We start from the raw sequence: 12,338 nt of genomic DNA, 5'->3' as shown, positions 1-12,338 counted from the left end.
GGCCTGCATCGCTCTGCAGGGCTCTCTGCCTTCTGCAGGGGACCCCAAGGGACTACTTGTGCCTTAACCATCTCCCAGTTACCCATCAGGACACCTGGCTATGCTCATCCTCAGTATAAAAGAGGGCAAGTTCACGTACATCATTCTGGAAGACAGTGCAAAAACATGCATCCGGGCCTTTATCAACAACTCTGGCCATGCCACCTTCCATGATGAAAATGGAGACATCTGGTAAGCCTGGGGCATGAGTCCCAAACACCCCTCCCTGCGGAGAAGCACTGTGAGTAAGGTTTTGATTCCCAGTCTGCACAGCCGTCCTCTTTCTGGGTAAGCCTTTCTCTCGCTCATTCACTTAGAATTCATCCGTCCAACCCATACGTGGGGAGCTGGGTGTCGTGATGAGCCTGTAAGACAGGTCCCTGACCTCAGATGGTGCCTCAGCCTTTTTGCACCATTGCTTCCCCTCCAAGACATAGCAGTCACAGACTCAAAAGCTGGAGTAAGCTTTGGGTTTCGTCTCCTCTCACTTAAGAATCAAACTTCACGAGAATGACCTTAGAAAGATCCAGTGCCCCCTCTGTTCCAGGTGCCGCTGAAAGAAAGGTATGGTTAGTGCACTGGAGGTACATGTATTGTATTTTAAAAACATAACTTCTAAAAATTTCATTGTAACTAACTTGGCTGTTATGTTCCCGTTTCTGGTAATGGTAGGGAACCTCATCTTACCCATTCAAGGTAATTCAGTCACTTTAGAACTTTTCTCCATCTCTTTGGTGTAAGAACTCTGTCTTTTCAGGATTTCTCCCTTGCCTTCTGTTCTAGTGGTCACAAAGTGGAGAATGCCTAGTCTCTTGAGCCAACTTTATACTTCTTGATAGTTAAGGCCAAATTTTAATTCCAAAGAAATATTTTCACCCTCCAGGCCTTGGTTTTTAGGAATATTTTCCCTGTTATGAGGTTTTCAACACCATTTGCTAGTTGACTACTTTCTTCTCAGGTGTATCTGCTCTTCCTGGAGGGCCATTTGTATAGAAATTGATGTCTATAATATTACAAAGCTACAGTAATTAAAACGGTGTGGTCCTGGCACAAAAGCAGACATATGGATCATTGGGACTGAACAGAGAGCCCAGAAATAAACCCACACATCTACAATTAATCTTCAACAAGGGAGGCAAGACTATACAATGGAGAAAAGACAGTCTATTCAGCGAGTGGTGTTGGAAAAGCTGGACAGCCTCATATAAATCAATGAAGTTAGAACACACCATCACATCATATACAAAGATAAACTCAAAATGTTTTAAAGACCTAAATATAAGACATGACACCACAAAATTCCTGGAAGAGAACATAGGCAATATCTTCTCTGACATAAATCATCACAATATTTTCTTAGATCAGTCTCCCAAGGCAAAAGAAATTAAAGCAAAAATTAACAAATGGGGCCTAATAAAACTTGAAAGTTTTTACACAGCAAAGGAAACCATAAGCAAAATGAAAATACAATCCATGGACTGGGAGAAAATATTTACAAATGATGCAACCAACAAGAGTTTAGTTTCCAAAATATACAAACAGCTCATGTAATTTAATATAAAAAAAAAAAAAAACAACCTACCAAAAAAAAAAAAATGGGCAGAAACCTTAAACAGACATTTCAAAGAAGATCTACAGAAGGATAATAGGCACATGAAAAGATGCTCAACATCACTTATTATTAGAGAAATGCAAATCAAAAGTACAGTGAGATACCACCTCACATCAGTCAGAATAGCCATCATTAAAAAGTCTACAAATAATAAAAGCTGGAGAGGGTGTGGAGAAAAGGGAACCTCCTACATTGTCGGTGGGGATATCAACTGGTGCAGCCACGATGGAAAACAGTATGGAGGTTCCTAAAAAACGAAAAATAGAGCTATCGTATGATCCAGCAGTCCCACTCCTGGTCATATGTCCAGAAAAGGTGAAAAACCTAATCCAAAAAGAAGTCCATCAACAGATGAATGGGTAAAGATGTAGTGTGTGTGTGTGTGTGTGTGTGTGTGTGTGTGTGTATGTGTGTATATATATATGTATATATATACAGTGGACTATTACTCAACCATAGAAGAGAATGAAATAATTCCATTTGCAGCAACATGGATGGACCTAGAGATTATCATACTAAGTCAGAGAAAGACAAATATATATCACTTATATGTGAATTCTAAAAAAATAATACAAGTGAATTTATGCACAAAACAGAAACATACTCACAGACAGAGAGAACAAACTTATGGTTGCCAAAGGGGAAAGGGTAGAAGGAGGACAGACTAAGAATATGGTATTAACAGATACACACTGCTCTATATAAAATAAACAACAAGGATGTACTGTACAGCACAAGGAACTAATATCTCATAATAACCTATGATGGAAAAGAATCTGTATATAAAATGAGTCACTTTGCTATATATATACCTGAAACTAACACAATATTCTTTTAATTTATTTTAATTGGAGGCTAATTACTTTACAATATTATAGTGGGTTTTGCCATACATTGACATGAATCCGCCATGGGTGTCCATGTGTCCCCCATCCTGAACCCCCCTCACCTCCCTCCCCATCCCATCCCTCCCTCAGCGTCATCCCAGTGCATCAGCCCCAAGCACCGTCTCATGCATCGAACCTGGACTGGCGATCTGTTTTACATATGGTAATATATATGTTCCAATGCTATTCTCTCAAATCATCCCACCCTCACCTTCTCCCACAGAGTCCAAAAGACTGTTCTATACATCTGTGTCTCTTTTGCTGTCTCACACATAGGGTCATCAATACCATCTTTGTAAATTCCATATATATGCATTAATATACTGTATTGGTGTTTTTCTTTCTGACTTACTTCACTCTGTATAATAGGCTCCAGTTTCATCCACCTCATTAGAATTGATTCAAATGTATTCTTTTTAATGGCTGAGTAATACTCCATTGTGTATATGTACCACAGCTTCCTTATCCATTCGTCTGCTGATGGACATCTAGGTTGCTTCCATGTCCTGGCTATCATAAACAGTGCTGCAATGAACATTGGGGTACACGTGTCTCTTTCAATTCTGGTTTCCTCAGTGTAACACAAATATTTTAAATCAACGGTATGTCAATAAGAAAAGTGTTTTTAAAAGAAAGACTTTGCTGTCTTAAAGTGAGAAGAAAGCACTGCATACAAGAAGCACCAAGGAATGGGGCCAAGAAACTTTATCTCCAACAGTATCTGCTACACACAGTAGGGGCTCTTCTCCTAAATATCGTTAAATATTGGAAACAAGAGACCATGAGGAAAATCTGCTTTTATTTTCTTGATAAGGAAACTTCAGTTCAGTCGCTCAGTCATGTCCGACTCTTTGCAACCCCATGAATCGCAGCACACCAGGCCTCCCTGTCCATCACCAACTCCTGGATTTCACCCAAACTCATGCCCATTGAGTCGGTGATGCCATCCAGCCATCTCATCCTCTGTCGCCCCCTTCTCCTCCTGCCCCCAATCCCTCCCAGCATCAGAGTCTTTTCCAATGAGTCAACTCTTCGCTTGAGGTGGCCAAAGTACTGGAGTTTCAGCCTTAGCATCAGTCCTTCCAATGAACACCCAGGACGGTCTCCTTTAGGATGGACTGGTTGGATCTTCTTGAAGTCCAAGGGACTCGCAAGAGTCTTCTCCAGCACCACAGTTCAAAAGCATCAATTCTTTGGCACTCAGCTTTCTTCACAGTCCAACTCTCACATCCACACATGACCACTGGAAAAACCATAGCCTTGACTAGACAGACCTTTGTTGGCAAAGTAATATCTCTGCTTTTTAATATGCTGTCTAGGTCAGTCATAACTTTCCTTTCAAGGAGTAAGCATCTTTTAATTTCATGGCTGCAATCACCATCTGTAGTGATTTTGGAGCCCCCAAAAATAAAGTCTGACACTGTTTCCACTGTTTCCCCATCTATTTCCCATGAATACCAGACTACCTGACCTGCCTCTTGAGAAACCTGTATGCAGATCAGGAAGCAACAGTTAGAACTGAACATGGAACAACAGACTGGTTCCAAATAGGAAAAGGAGTCCATCAAGGCTGTATATTGTCACCCTGCTTATTTAACTTCTATGCAGAGTACATCATGAGAAACGCTGGGCTGGAAGAAGCACAAGCTGGAATCAAGATTGCCAGGAGAAATATCAATAACCTCAGATATGCAGATGACACCACCCTTATGCAGAAAGTGAAGAGGAACTAAAAAGCCTCTTGATGAAAGTGAAAGAGGAGGGTGAAAAAGTTGGCTTAAAGCTCAACATTCAGAAAACTAAGATCATGGCATCCAGTCCCATCACTTCATGGCAAATAGATGGGGAAACAGTGGAAACAGTGGCTGACTTTATTTTTTTAACTTGGGTGCAGAAAAAATGATGAGTCGTTTGCCCCGAGTCATACATAAAGTCCCAGGAAAGAGGTTTTATGGAATTTTTGACTCGGCTTGAACTAAAGCAGTATTTTCAATGATCAAATAAAGTTTGCAAGAGAAAGCACATCTTAGGGCAGCACACCCAAACCCAGGGGGAAGGGCGGTGCTGAGAGCTGGGGAAAGGCTGTTCCCTGCCCCCTACCTCGAGATTCCGATTCTGCCCGTCTGGGGCGGGGCTGGAGAGGGGCCTTCTCTGTACAGGTGCTTCATCCTCACAGATACCCCATGAGCAACATACTGTTATTATCTGCATTTTACCACTGAAGCTGAAGTACAGAGAGTTTAAGTAACTGGCCCAGAGTCACACAGCTTGCAAGTGACCAAGTCAGGCTATGAACCTAGGAAGTCTGACTCCAGAGTCCGGGTTGTTTTGTCTTTTTTTGTTGTTTGTTTTTTTAATTGGAGGATAATTGCTTTACAAAAGTCTAGGTTTTTTCTAATTCATTACACGCATCACAGATTCTCGGCTAGGTGAAGAGGGGTGTGGTCGACAAGCTGGGCTCAACGGTGAAGGGACTTAATAGTTTGCACTTGGCTCAATGGGAGTGGGAAGCAACAGGAGGACCTAGTGTTGGGGACTGACCAGAAGGTGACCGAGGCTGCCCTGAGCAGGTCTGAGCCGGCCTCTCCCTCTGAGCCGAACTTAAAGGCCCCTGGACAGCTTGGATGAGGCCTGGCAGGTGATCTGAGTGACCCAGGCTGCCCCAAAGCCCGCCTTCTCCTGACTAGCCCAGGGCTCAGATTCTCTCCCCTTCTGTGTTCAGTTCCCGAGAAAACCTTCTGCACCGGTTCTCAGGACAGACCCGTGGGATGTGAAAAGCAGAAGCCAGGGCAGACGGATATATGATGGGCTTGAAATGCCAGGAGAGGATGCTCGCAGGAGAGCAGGGCTTGGGCTGGGAGAGGGAGGAACCCACCAGTCCACACTCACCCACGGCTGGTTATGCGGGCACCAGGCGCCGTGCGGGGACAGCATCCGCCCGGGAGCCACACAGATGGGGACCCTGCACTCCGGACTTCCAATTATGTTTCCATATTAGTGGGAAGGACGGATGATAAGCAAGGATGGCCGATTCTCATTATTCAAGATAGTTCAGTTCTGTCAAGTCTCCAGGACATGAACTAGCAAACGCTGAACCGTTGCTTCCAGGGGAAGGATGCCTGTATACACGTTACATAGAGTCACAAACGTGCACGGGGCAGAATTTGAGTTGCCTGGTGCGCACGTTCCCAGCTGCTCTGCTTTCTTGACGCAGCTCTTAACACGGGAAACGGGATGGAGCCAGGAGGGGAAGGGCAGGTGGTGCTGGGAAGTCCAGCCCTGGGGCTGGTGGGAGCCAGGATGGGGTGTTTCTAGGACGTGAGCGTATCCATGTGTGTGCTGCTGCGGTGCTTGCCCAGTCATGTCTGACTCTTTTACGACCTCATGAATTTAGCCCGCCAGGCTCCTCTGTCCATGGGATTCTCCAGGCAAGAATACTGGCGTGGGTTGCCATTTCCTCCTCCAGGGGATCTTCCCGACCCAGGGATCGAACCTGCGTCTGCTGCGTCTCCTGCATTGGCAGGCGGGTTCTTTACCACTGAGCCACGTGGGAAGTCCCCATAATGTATATACACACACCTCTTTCCCTGGGGAGCAATGGTTTACTATTTGCTAACTCCGTGTTTGAGGCAACTTTATGGAATCTAATTATAGCAAATAATGAGAATTAACGTGTATTAGTAAATTATACGAAGAAACCTAACTAAGGCTGAATTGTCATACTGGGACCCAGAGGGGCTGGTCAAGGAGGGCTTCTCGGAGGAGGTGACATTTAAGCCAAGACTTAGAACCCACTGTACCACACAGGCTGGAAGAACACTTTCTCCAGGGAGAGGTAACAGCATGGCAAAGCCTTGAGGAGGTCAAAAGCACACATGACCCAGAACTGAAAGGAGCGACTGGGTGTGAGGGGCTAGGGGCAGGCCTTGGCTGAGGGGCTGCACCTAGTCTGGGTTCTGGGGGCAGAGGCTGGGCCAGGCGGGAGCTGGGGAAGGGCAGGCCTGCATTGCAGGGGGAGGCCACGCCCCCCAGCCCCTCCCACCCCGGGCCCAGCATTGCGGCTGCCTGATGCCTTCTTGGTCTAGGTTGAGCCTGAGCCAAAACCTGGGCTACTACTTCGCCAAAGATGAGTACCAGAAGGCCTGGAACTGGTGGGATCTCAGCCTCCACGTGCACGCGCCCCCCATCCAGCCCATCTCCCTGAAAATCAACCAGTACATCAAGGTGCAGATCAGGAGCCAGGACAAGATCATCTTCCACTTCACCCACCACCAGAAGCACATTTGCTTAAACCTGGGCACCAAGTACAAGGTTCGGCCCCAACTCCCCACCTTGTCTGCCAGGCGGGAACCACCTGCTCCTGGCCACTGCGGGTTGGGGGTGGTCCACGCCCTGGCCTCCGGGCTATGTTCTGCCTCAGCCCAGCCCCTAGGGAAATGAGACCAGCTTCAGGGACCCACGTGTGACCAGGTACAAAGGCCGTCATTTCCTAGAGGGGTGGGATGTGGAGGGTGGGAGGGAAGTTCAAGAGGGAGGGGACACTGACAGCCAATTCACGTTGTGTGGCAGAAGCCAACACGACGTATGTAAACAAAGAGGCAATCAGCTAATATCCGAACACCCTGAGATTCAGAGTTGAGGAAACTGACATCCTCATCCTGGACAGGCCCCAGGGGAGCCCCAGATGGAGGTGGGGCTCACGGGCAGACATTGGCCCCCTGGCTGTGGCAGGGCTGTCTCCTGCTGCGCTAGGGAGTCCGTGGGGAGCAGCCAGATGCCCCCAGGAGGGCACAGCCTTTGGTTTGGGGTCAGGTTGGCATGTGGCCTCAGCCCAATCACCGTAGCCTGTGTGTCCAGAGGCACAGGTCAAGTGTCTTGGGGAAGCAGAAGAAACGTCACTGGTGGCAGGACTGGGCACTCAGGTTTGCCCTGGAGAGACTCGGTCCTGGAAGGGTCCAAGAAGACTCTGCCCACAGGGTCCCAGTCCTGCTGTGGGGGGCACCTGGTATCCAGGCAACGTTAATCCTCACCCAGCCTTCTGTGAATTCCCCCAGTACATTACCCTGGAGGTGCTGAGCGAAATGAGAAAGAAATCAGTTCTGGAGATGGAAGTCAGCCCCACGGCTCAGAAGATCCAGATCCTTCTGGGGAAAATGAGTAGGATCCTGAGGCTGTTGACCATCCCCGACTTGGAAAACTTCATTTGGTGCATCAAGATCTTGCCAACAAGGCGACACAGGTCCGAGCAGGAGCTCGCTCCCGCCAAGCTCAAGCCATCACCCAGTTGTCCCAGAGGGGCTTTGGCAGGTGCTGGATGTCTGGGGGAGGTGGAGTTGTCAAAAGCCCCAAGGAAACCCCCAAAGCCCTAAGCTGTATCTCATGAGAGCTGGTTTGTAATTTGGTACCTACCACAGCTCCTTGGTTTGGTGGGGCAGAGTTCTGGGGGGTGGGGGGCAGAGACAGGACTGACAGCACCTGTGGCTGGGCACAGAAGACTTAAGCATGTGCCCTGAGGGTATCAGAGGCAAATTGTTTCAGAGAATACATGTCAACACCTGTCCCGCTGGCTTCTACTGGTCATTTGAATGCAGAAGTTCTTTCTAGTCCTTGGGTTGACTCAAGACACAGACTATCTCAAAGCCTAGCTCCACCCATTGTTGACTGTGTGACCTTGGGCATGTAGTTTCCTCCCTCGGTTTCCTCACCTGTAAAATGGATCTAGAAACAGTAGCCTCACAAACACCCCCTCTTCCGCCCCTGCCAAGTCAGAGGGACACTCACTCAGTAAAGCAGCACCAGCCTGCAGCCAGTCCCTCAACTGGGGGAGGGAAGCCCAAAAGGACCCACAATCGAAGCCTCTTCAATCTCTGGGCCCCTTTTGGTCACTGGTAACAGTTACCAACTCGAGTAGGTAAAGCAAAATGGGAAACGTGTGATCTGGGTGGAAGGTGCAGTGGGTCTCCGGTCCAGAAAGGACTGGTGCGTGGGAGGCCTCCAGAGCCAGGACTATCATTCTCAGCTCAGCGACACTCGTCTTATTCCAAAGACGCGCTTTCTAGGCATCTCAGTTTGTGTGGCTTTGTCTCCTGATCTTTCTCAAAGACTCCAGTGGTCTCCGATTGGCCTGGCTTGATTAGGTCACTCTTGGTTCAATCCAGTGTGGTAGGGAGGGCGGGGTTATGTCTTCTAACCATAGCTCCTAGTTGATGTCAAGCATGGGGAGGGGCAGTCGTTTCTAGAAAAGGGGGGTTTGGGAGCTGAGGGTCCTGTACAGCATGCCTTTTCTACATCCCTGAGACACTGCAGACCTTCCAGAATGACCCCAACTGCAGCCTGAACCAAAAGAGTGTGGGAAACCCCTTCTTCCTTGCTCAGCCTAGCAACTAGCCAATCCCTGCTGTGAACAGACACACAAGCCCTACTTTTGCAGCTGGGCTCTCCTGCCTCCAAACCCTCACCAAAGTCCCATCCTCACTCCAAACCCAGACAACTGTGCACCTGGGGTGGGTCCGGGGTGGTCGGGCTGGTAGCAGCGGGCCCTACCGGCCACTTCCCCTCTGACTCTCACATCTTATTGGCACGTAGCGTCACCAGCTACTACTACAGTTACTTTGCTGCCAGGCGGTGAGCCACAAACGCTGCCAGTGACCACTGTGGGGAGCAAAGCATCACAGGCCAACCTCCACATTTACGGAGCTTGTTGGTTTACACCTTTGCTGGGTGTGGGCAGGGGCCCCTTCTCTTACCAGGCGCTGGAGACAGAAGCTCCGGGGTCGAGTCTCAGCAGCAAATAAATCCTCCAGGCCTGCCTACATCTCAAAGCCCCGACGTTTCTCCAACATGTGCCCTGGAAGCCGATGGTCCTGGTGGGGGTCTTGGCACCGCCACATGCCAGCTGTGCGACCTCAACCAACGCAGGGAGCCCCTCTGGGACTCCATTCCCTCCTCTGTAACAGGAGGACAACCACAGAACACAGCTCGCAGGTAGAGGATGAGAACAGATGGTGTTGGGGAAGTGCTCGGCGTGGGGCTTCCCAGCTGTGAGCGCTTAGGATCATCAGCCAGTGCCTCCCCTGGTCCTGCTCCTTCCAAGAAGCCCAAAAGCGTGACTCACCCCATAATGCAGAGATTGTCAACAGGTGGCCTCAAAGAGGCATTGGGTTTGGTCAGCTCCCTGTTTTAAAATATTCTGACTTCCCTGCTGGTCCAGTGGCTAAGACTTTGCACTCCCAATGCAGGGGTCCCGGGTTCTATCTCTGGTCAGAGAACAAGATCCCGCATGCTGCTACTAAAGATCCCGTGTGCCGCAACTAAGACCCAGCACAGCCCAGCAGATAAATAAATATCTCTTCAAAATCTTTAGGGACTTCCCTGGGTGGTCCAGTGGCTAGGACTCCGAGCTCCCAACGCTGGGGTTCCTGGGTTCAGTCCCTGGTCTGGGAACTGGGTCAAACATGCTGCAACTAAGACCCAGAACAGCCAAATAATTGAATAATAAATATTAAAAAAAATCTTTAACCATTAAAATATCTTGTTGCCAGCACTTACTTAGATGCGATATTTCACAGAGATTTTTTGCATTTCTAACTTCTCTTGCAGCTGTTGCTCTGTGTGAGTGTTATCATGGACCAGACAGAATAACCCAGCAGCCAGGGACTACTTCATAAGGAAAAGTGAGGCCCCTAACCGATGAAGAATGTAGTGAAAGCAGCTAGGTGACCAGGAACTAGAAAAACCCAGCCCCCACCCTCTGTGTTAGCTTGCTAGAGCTGCTGTAGCAAAGGACCACACGCTGGGTGGCTTACGCAACAGAAACTGATCATCTCAGGTCTGGAAGTCGGAAGTCCAAGATCAAGGGTGTGGAAAGAATGTAGCCCAGGCCCACCTCCCAGCTTCTAGGAGTTCCTTTGTCTCTGGCAGTCTTCATATGGCCTTCTCCCTGTGTGCGCACCTCTGGATCAAATTTCCCCTTTCCAGGGACTTCCCTGATGGCCCACTGGTTAAGAATCAGCCTTGCAACGCACAGGATGTGGGTTCGACCCCTGGTCTGGGAACTAAGATCCCACATGCCAAGGAGCAACTAATAAGCCTGTGAGCTACAACTAGATAGCCCGTGAGCTGCAACTAAGAGTCGTCACAGCCAAGTAAATGTTTGTTTAATTTCCCCTTTTTATAGGACCACCAGTCATGCTGGATGAGGGACCTGCCTCTTTACAGTGTCTTAGCCAACTACATCTGCAACAACAAGCTGGTTCACAGACACTTGCTGCTTGGGTAGCAGGAGAACTCACGAGACAGCAAGTGCCCCCTGACCTCCCCACACCTCCCGCCCCACACCACTGCCCGGGGCAGTGTAGGAGGAGAAACCCCCTCCCCCGTGCCTGTCGGCACAGCATCAGCACGCTACAGAGCCTCACTCTGCACCAGCTGGTGGTGGAGAAATGTTCTCTGGGCCTGGCTCCAGAATCTCAAAGCAGGGCCAAAAGGGGGTGGATTTGGAGGTGAGAGGCACTCCATGGATACTGACACAGAGGATCTTCCTTCTCCCTGCTCCAGCATTAATGAAGCATGGAGAATCACACACACACACACAAAGTCAGCTTGGCCAAGACGGAAGCAGCTGCAATCACGCCAAGGCCAGGACACTGCCAAGGCAGTGCACCAACACTTCCTGCTTTGGAAACAACGACAAAACCTCTGCACCTCTAAAGCTTCCTCTTCTCATTCCTCTGGTCCTCTGGCTTCTGGTCTGTCCCCCATACCCGCATTTCCTTCCAATAGCCCTTTCCTGCTCCAGTCAGACATGATGCATTCTGATGCTTACACTCCAGGACCCTGATGGATACAGAGCACGAGCAGTAAGGAGATGGGGCTGGACACATAGATGCGCAGGGGTCTGAACAGCCTGCGTGCTGTCAGGAGTTGTACGCAAAGGGAAAGGAGAGCGTTAGTAAGCCTAGGTTCTTGTAGTAAAAATACCTCAATATTCCCAGCAAGGAATATTGAAAATGAGGGTCTTGACTCAGAGCAATGGCACTGTAAATAGAGGAGGGGAGGGAATAAAGGAGGGGGGAAGGAGGGGTAGAGGACAGGCAGGACTCGGTAGGAATGGGATGGGGAAGGGAAGGCTATGTGACTTGGGTCCACGGGGATTCTTTCAACCCGTACTTACTGAGCATCTACTGCAGGATCTGTTCTAGGCACCAGGTACAAAGCTGTCAACAGAGCAGCTTACAACCTGCAGTGCGGAAGACAGACAATAAACTAGCAAAAGACACCATTTGTTGGTATGAAAACAGGTGAGGGAACAGCAAGTGCTGGAGATTGGGGGTTGCTGTGTATATCCCAGGGTTCTGCAACTCCACCGCTCTCCACATTGGATAACTGTGCATTGTAGGACGCTGGCCTATGCATCATAGAATATTTGGCCATTCTAGTTGCTTCTCCAGCTACTAATAGAAACCAATGAAACCTCTACCCCTGTGCACACATACACACCAGTCACGACAACCAAGAACGTCTTTCGATGTTGCCTAATGTGTTCTTGGTGGCAGGGGCAGGGGTCATCTTATTGAGAACTACTGTTGTAGATCGTGTTTGGGTTTTCTGTTTTGTTGTTTGATGCCCCAGCACATGTCTGTCTTGGCAAATGTCCCATATACTTGAGAAGAATGTATTCTGCAACAGTTGAGTATTCTGAATTAAGCAATGAGGAGACGCAGGGACATCGACTCTGGTCCATTCTATAACTAACCTGGTGGTGGTTTAGTCACTAAGTCGTGTCCAACTCTTGAGATCCA

General features: G+C 48.8%; 1 protein-coding gene across 1 annotated transcript in view; it reads left to right on the top strand.

Annotated features, from left to right (window-relative positions):
- The window catches only part of ERICH6B (glutamate-rich 6B), a 54,980-nt gene extending 46,888 nt beyond the window's left edge, over window positions 1–8,092 (top strand). The window contains exons 14-16 of the mRNA XM_010854649.1: window positions 79–231; window positions 6,624–6,849; window positions 7,593–8,092. Of these exons, the coding sequence (XP_010852951.1) occupies window positions 79–231; window positions 6,624–6,849; window positions 7,593–7,907 (694 nt within the window). The 3' untranslated portion in view covers window positions 7,908–8,092. The remainder of the gene's footprint in view (window positions 1–78; window positions 232–6,623; window positions 6,850–7,592) is intronic.
- Window positions 8,093–12,338: the final 4,246 nt, after the last annotated feature.

Source organism: Bison bison, unplaced genomic scaffold (assembly GCF_000754665.1).
Source record: "Bison bison bison isolate TAMUID 2011002044 unplaced genomic scaffold, Bison_UMD1.0 scf7180017864345, whole genome shotgun sequence".
Lineage (NCBI taxonomy): Eukaryota > Metazoa > Chordata > Mammalia > Artiodactyla > Bovidae > Bison > Bison bison.
This window is presented reverse-complemented; position numbering and strand designations above follow the sequence as displayed.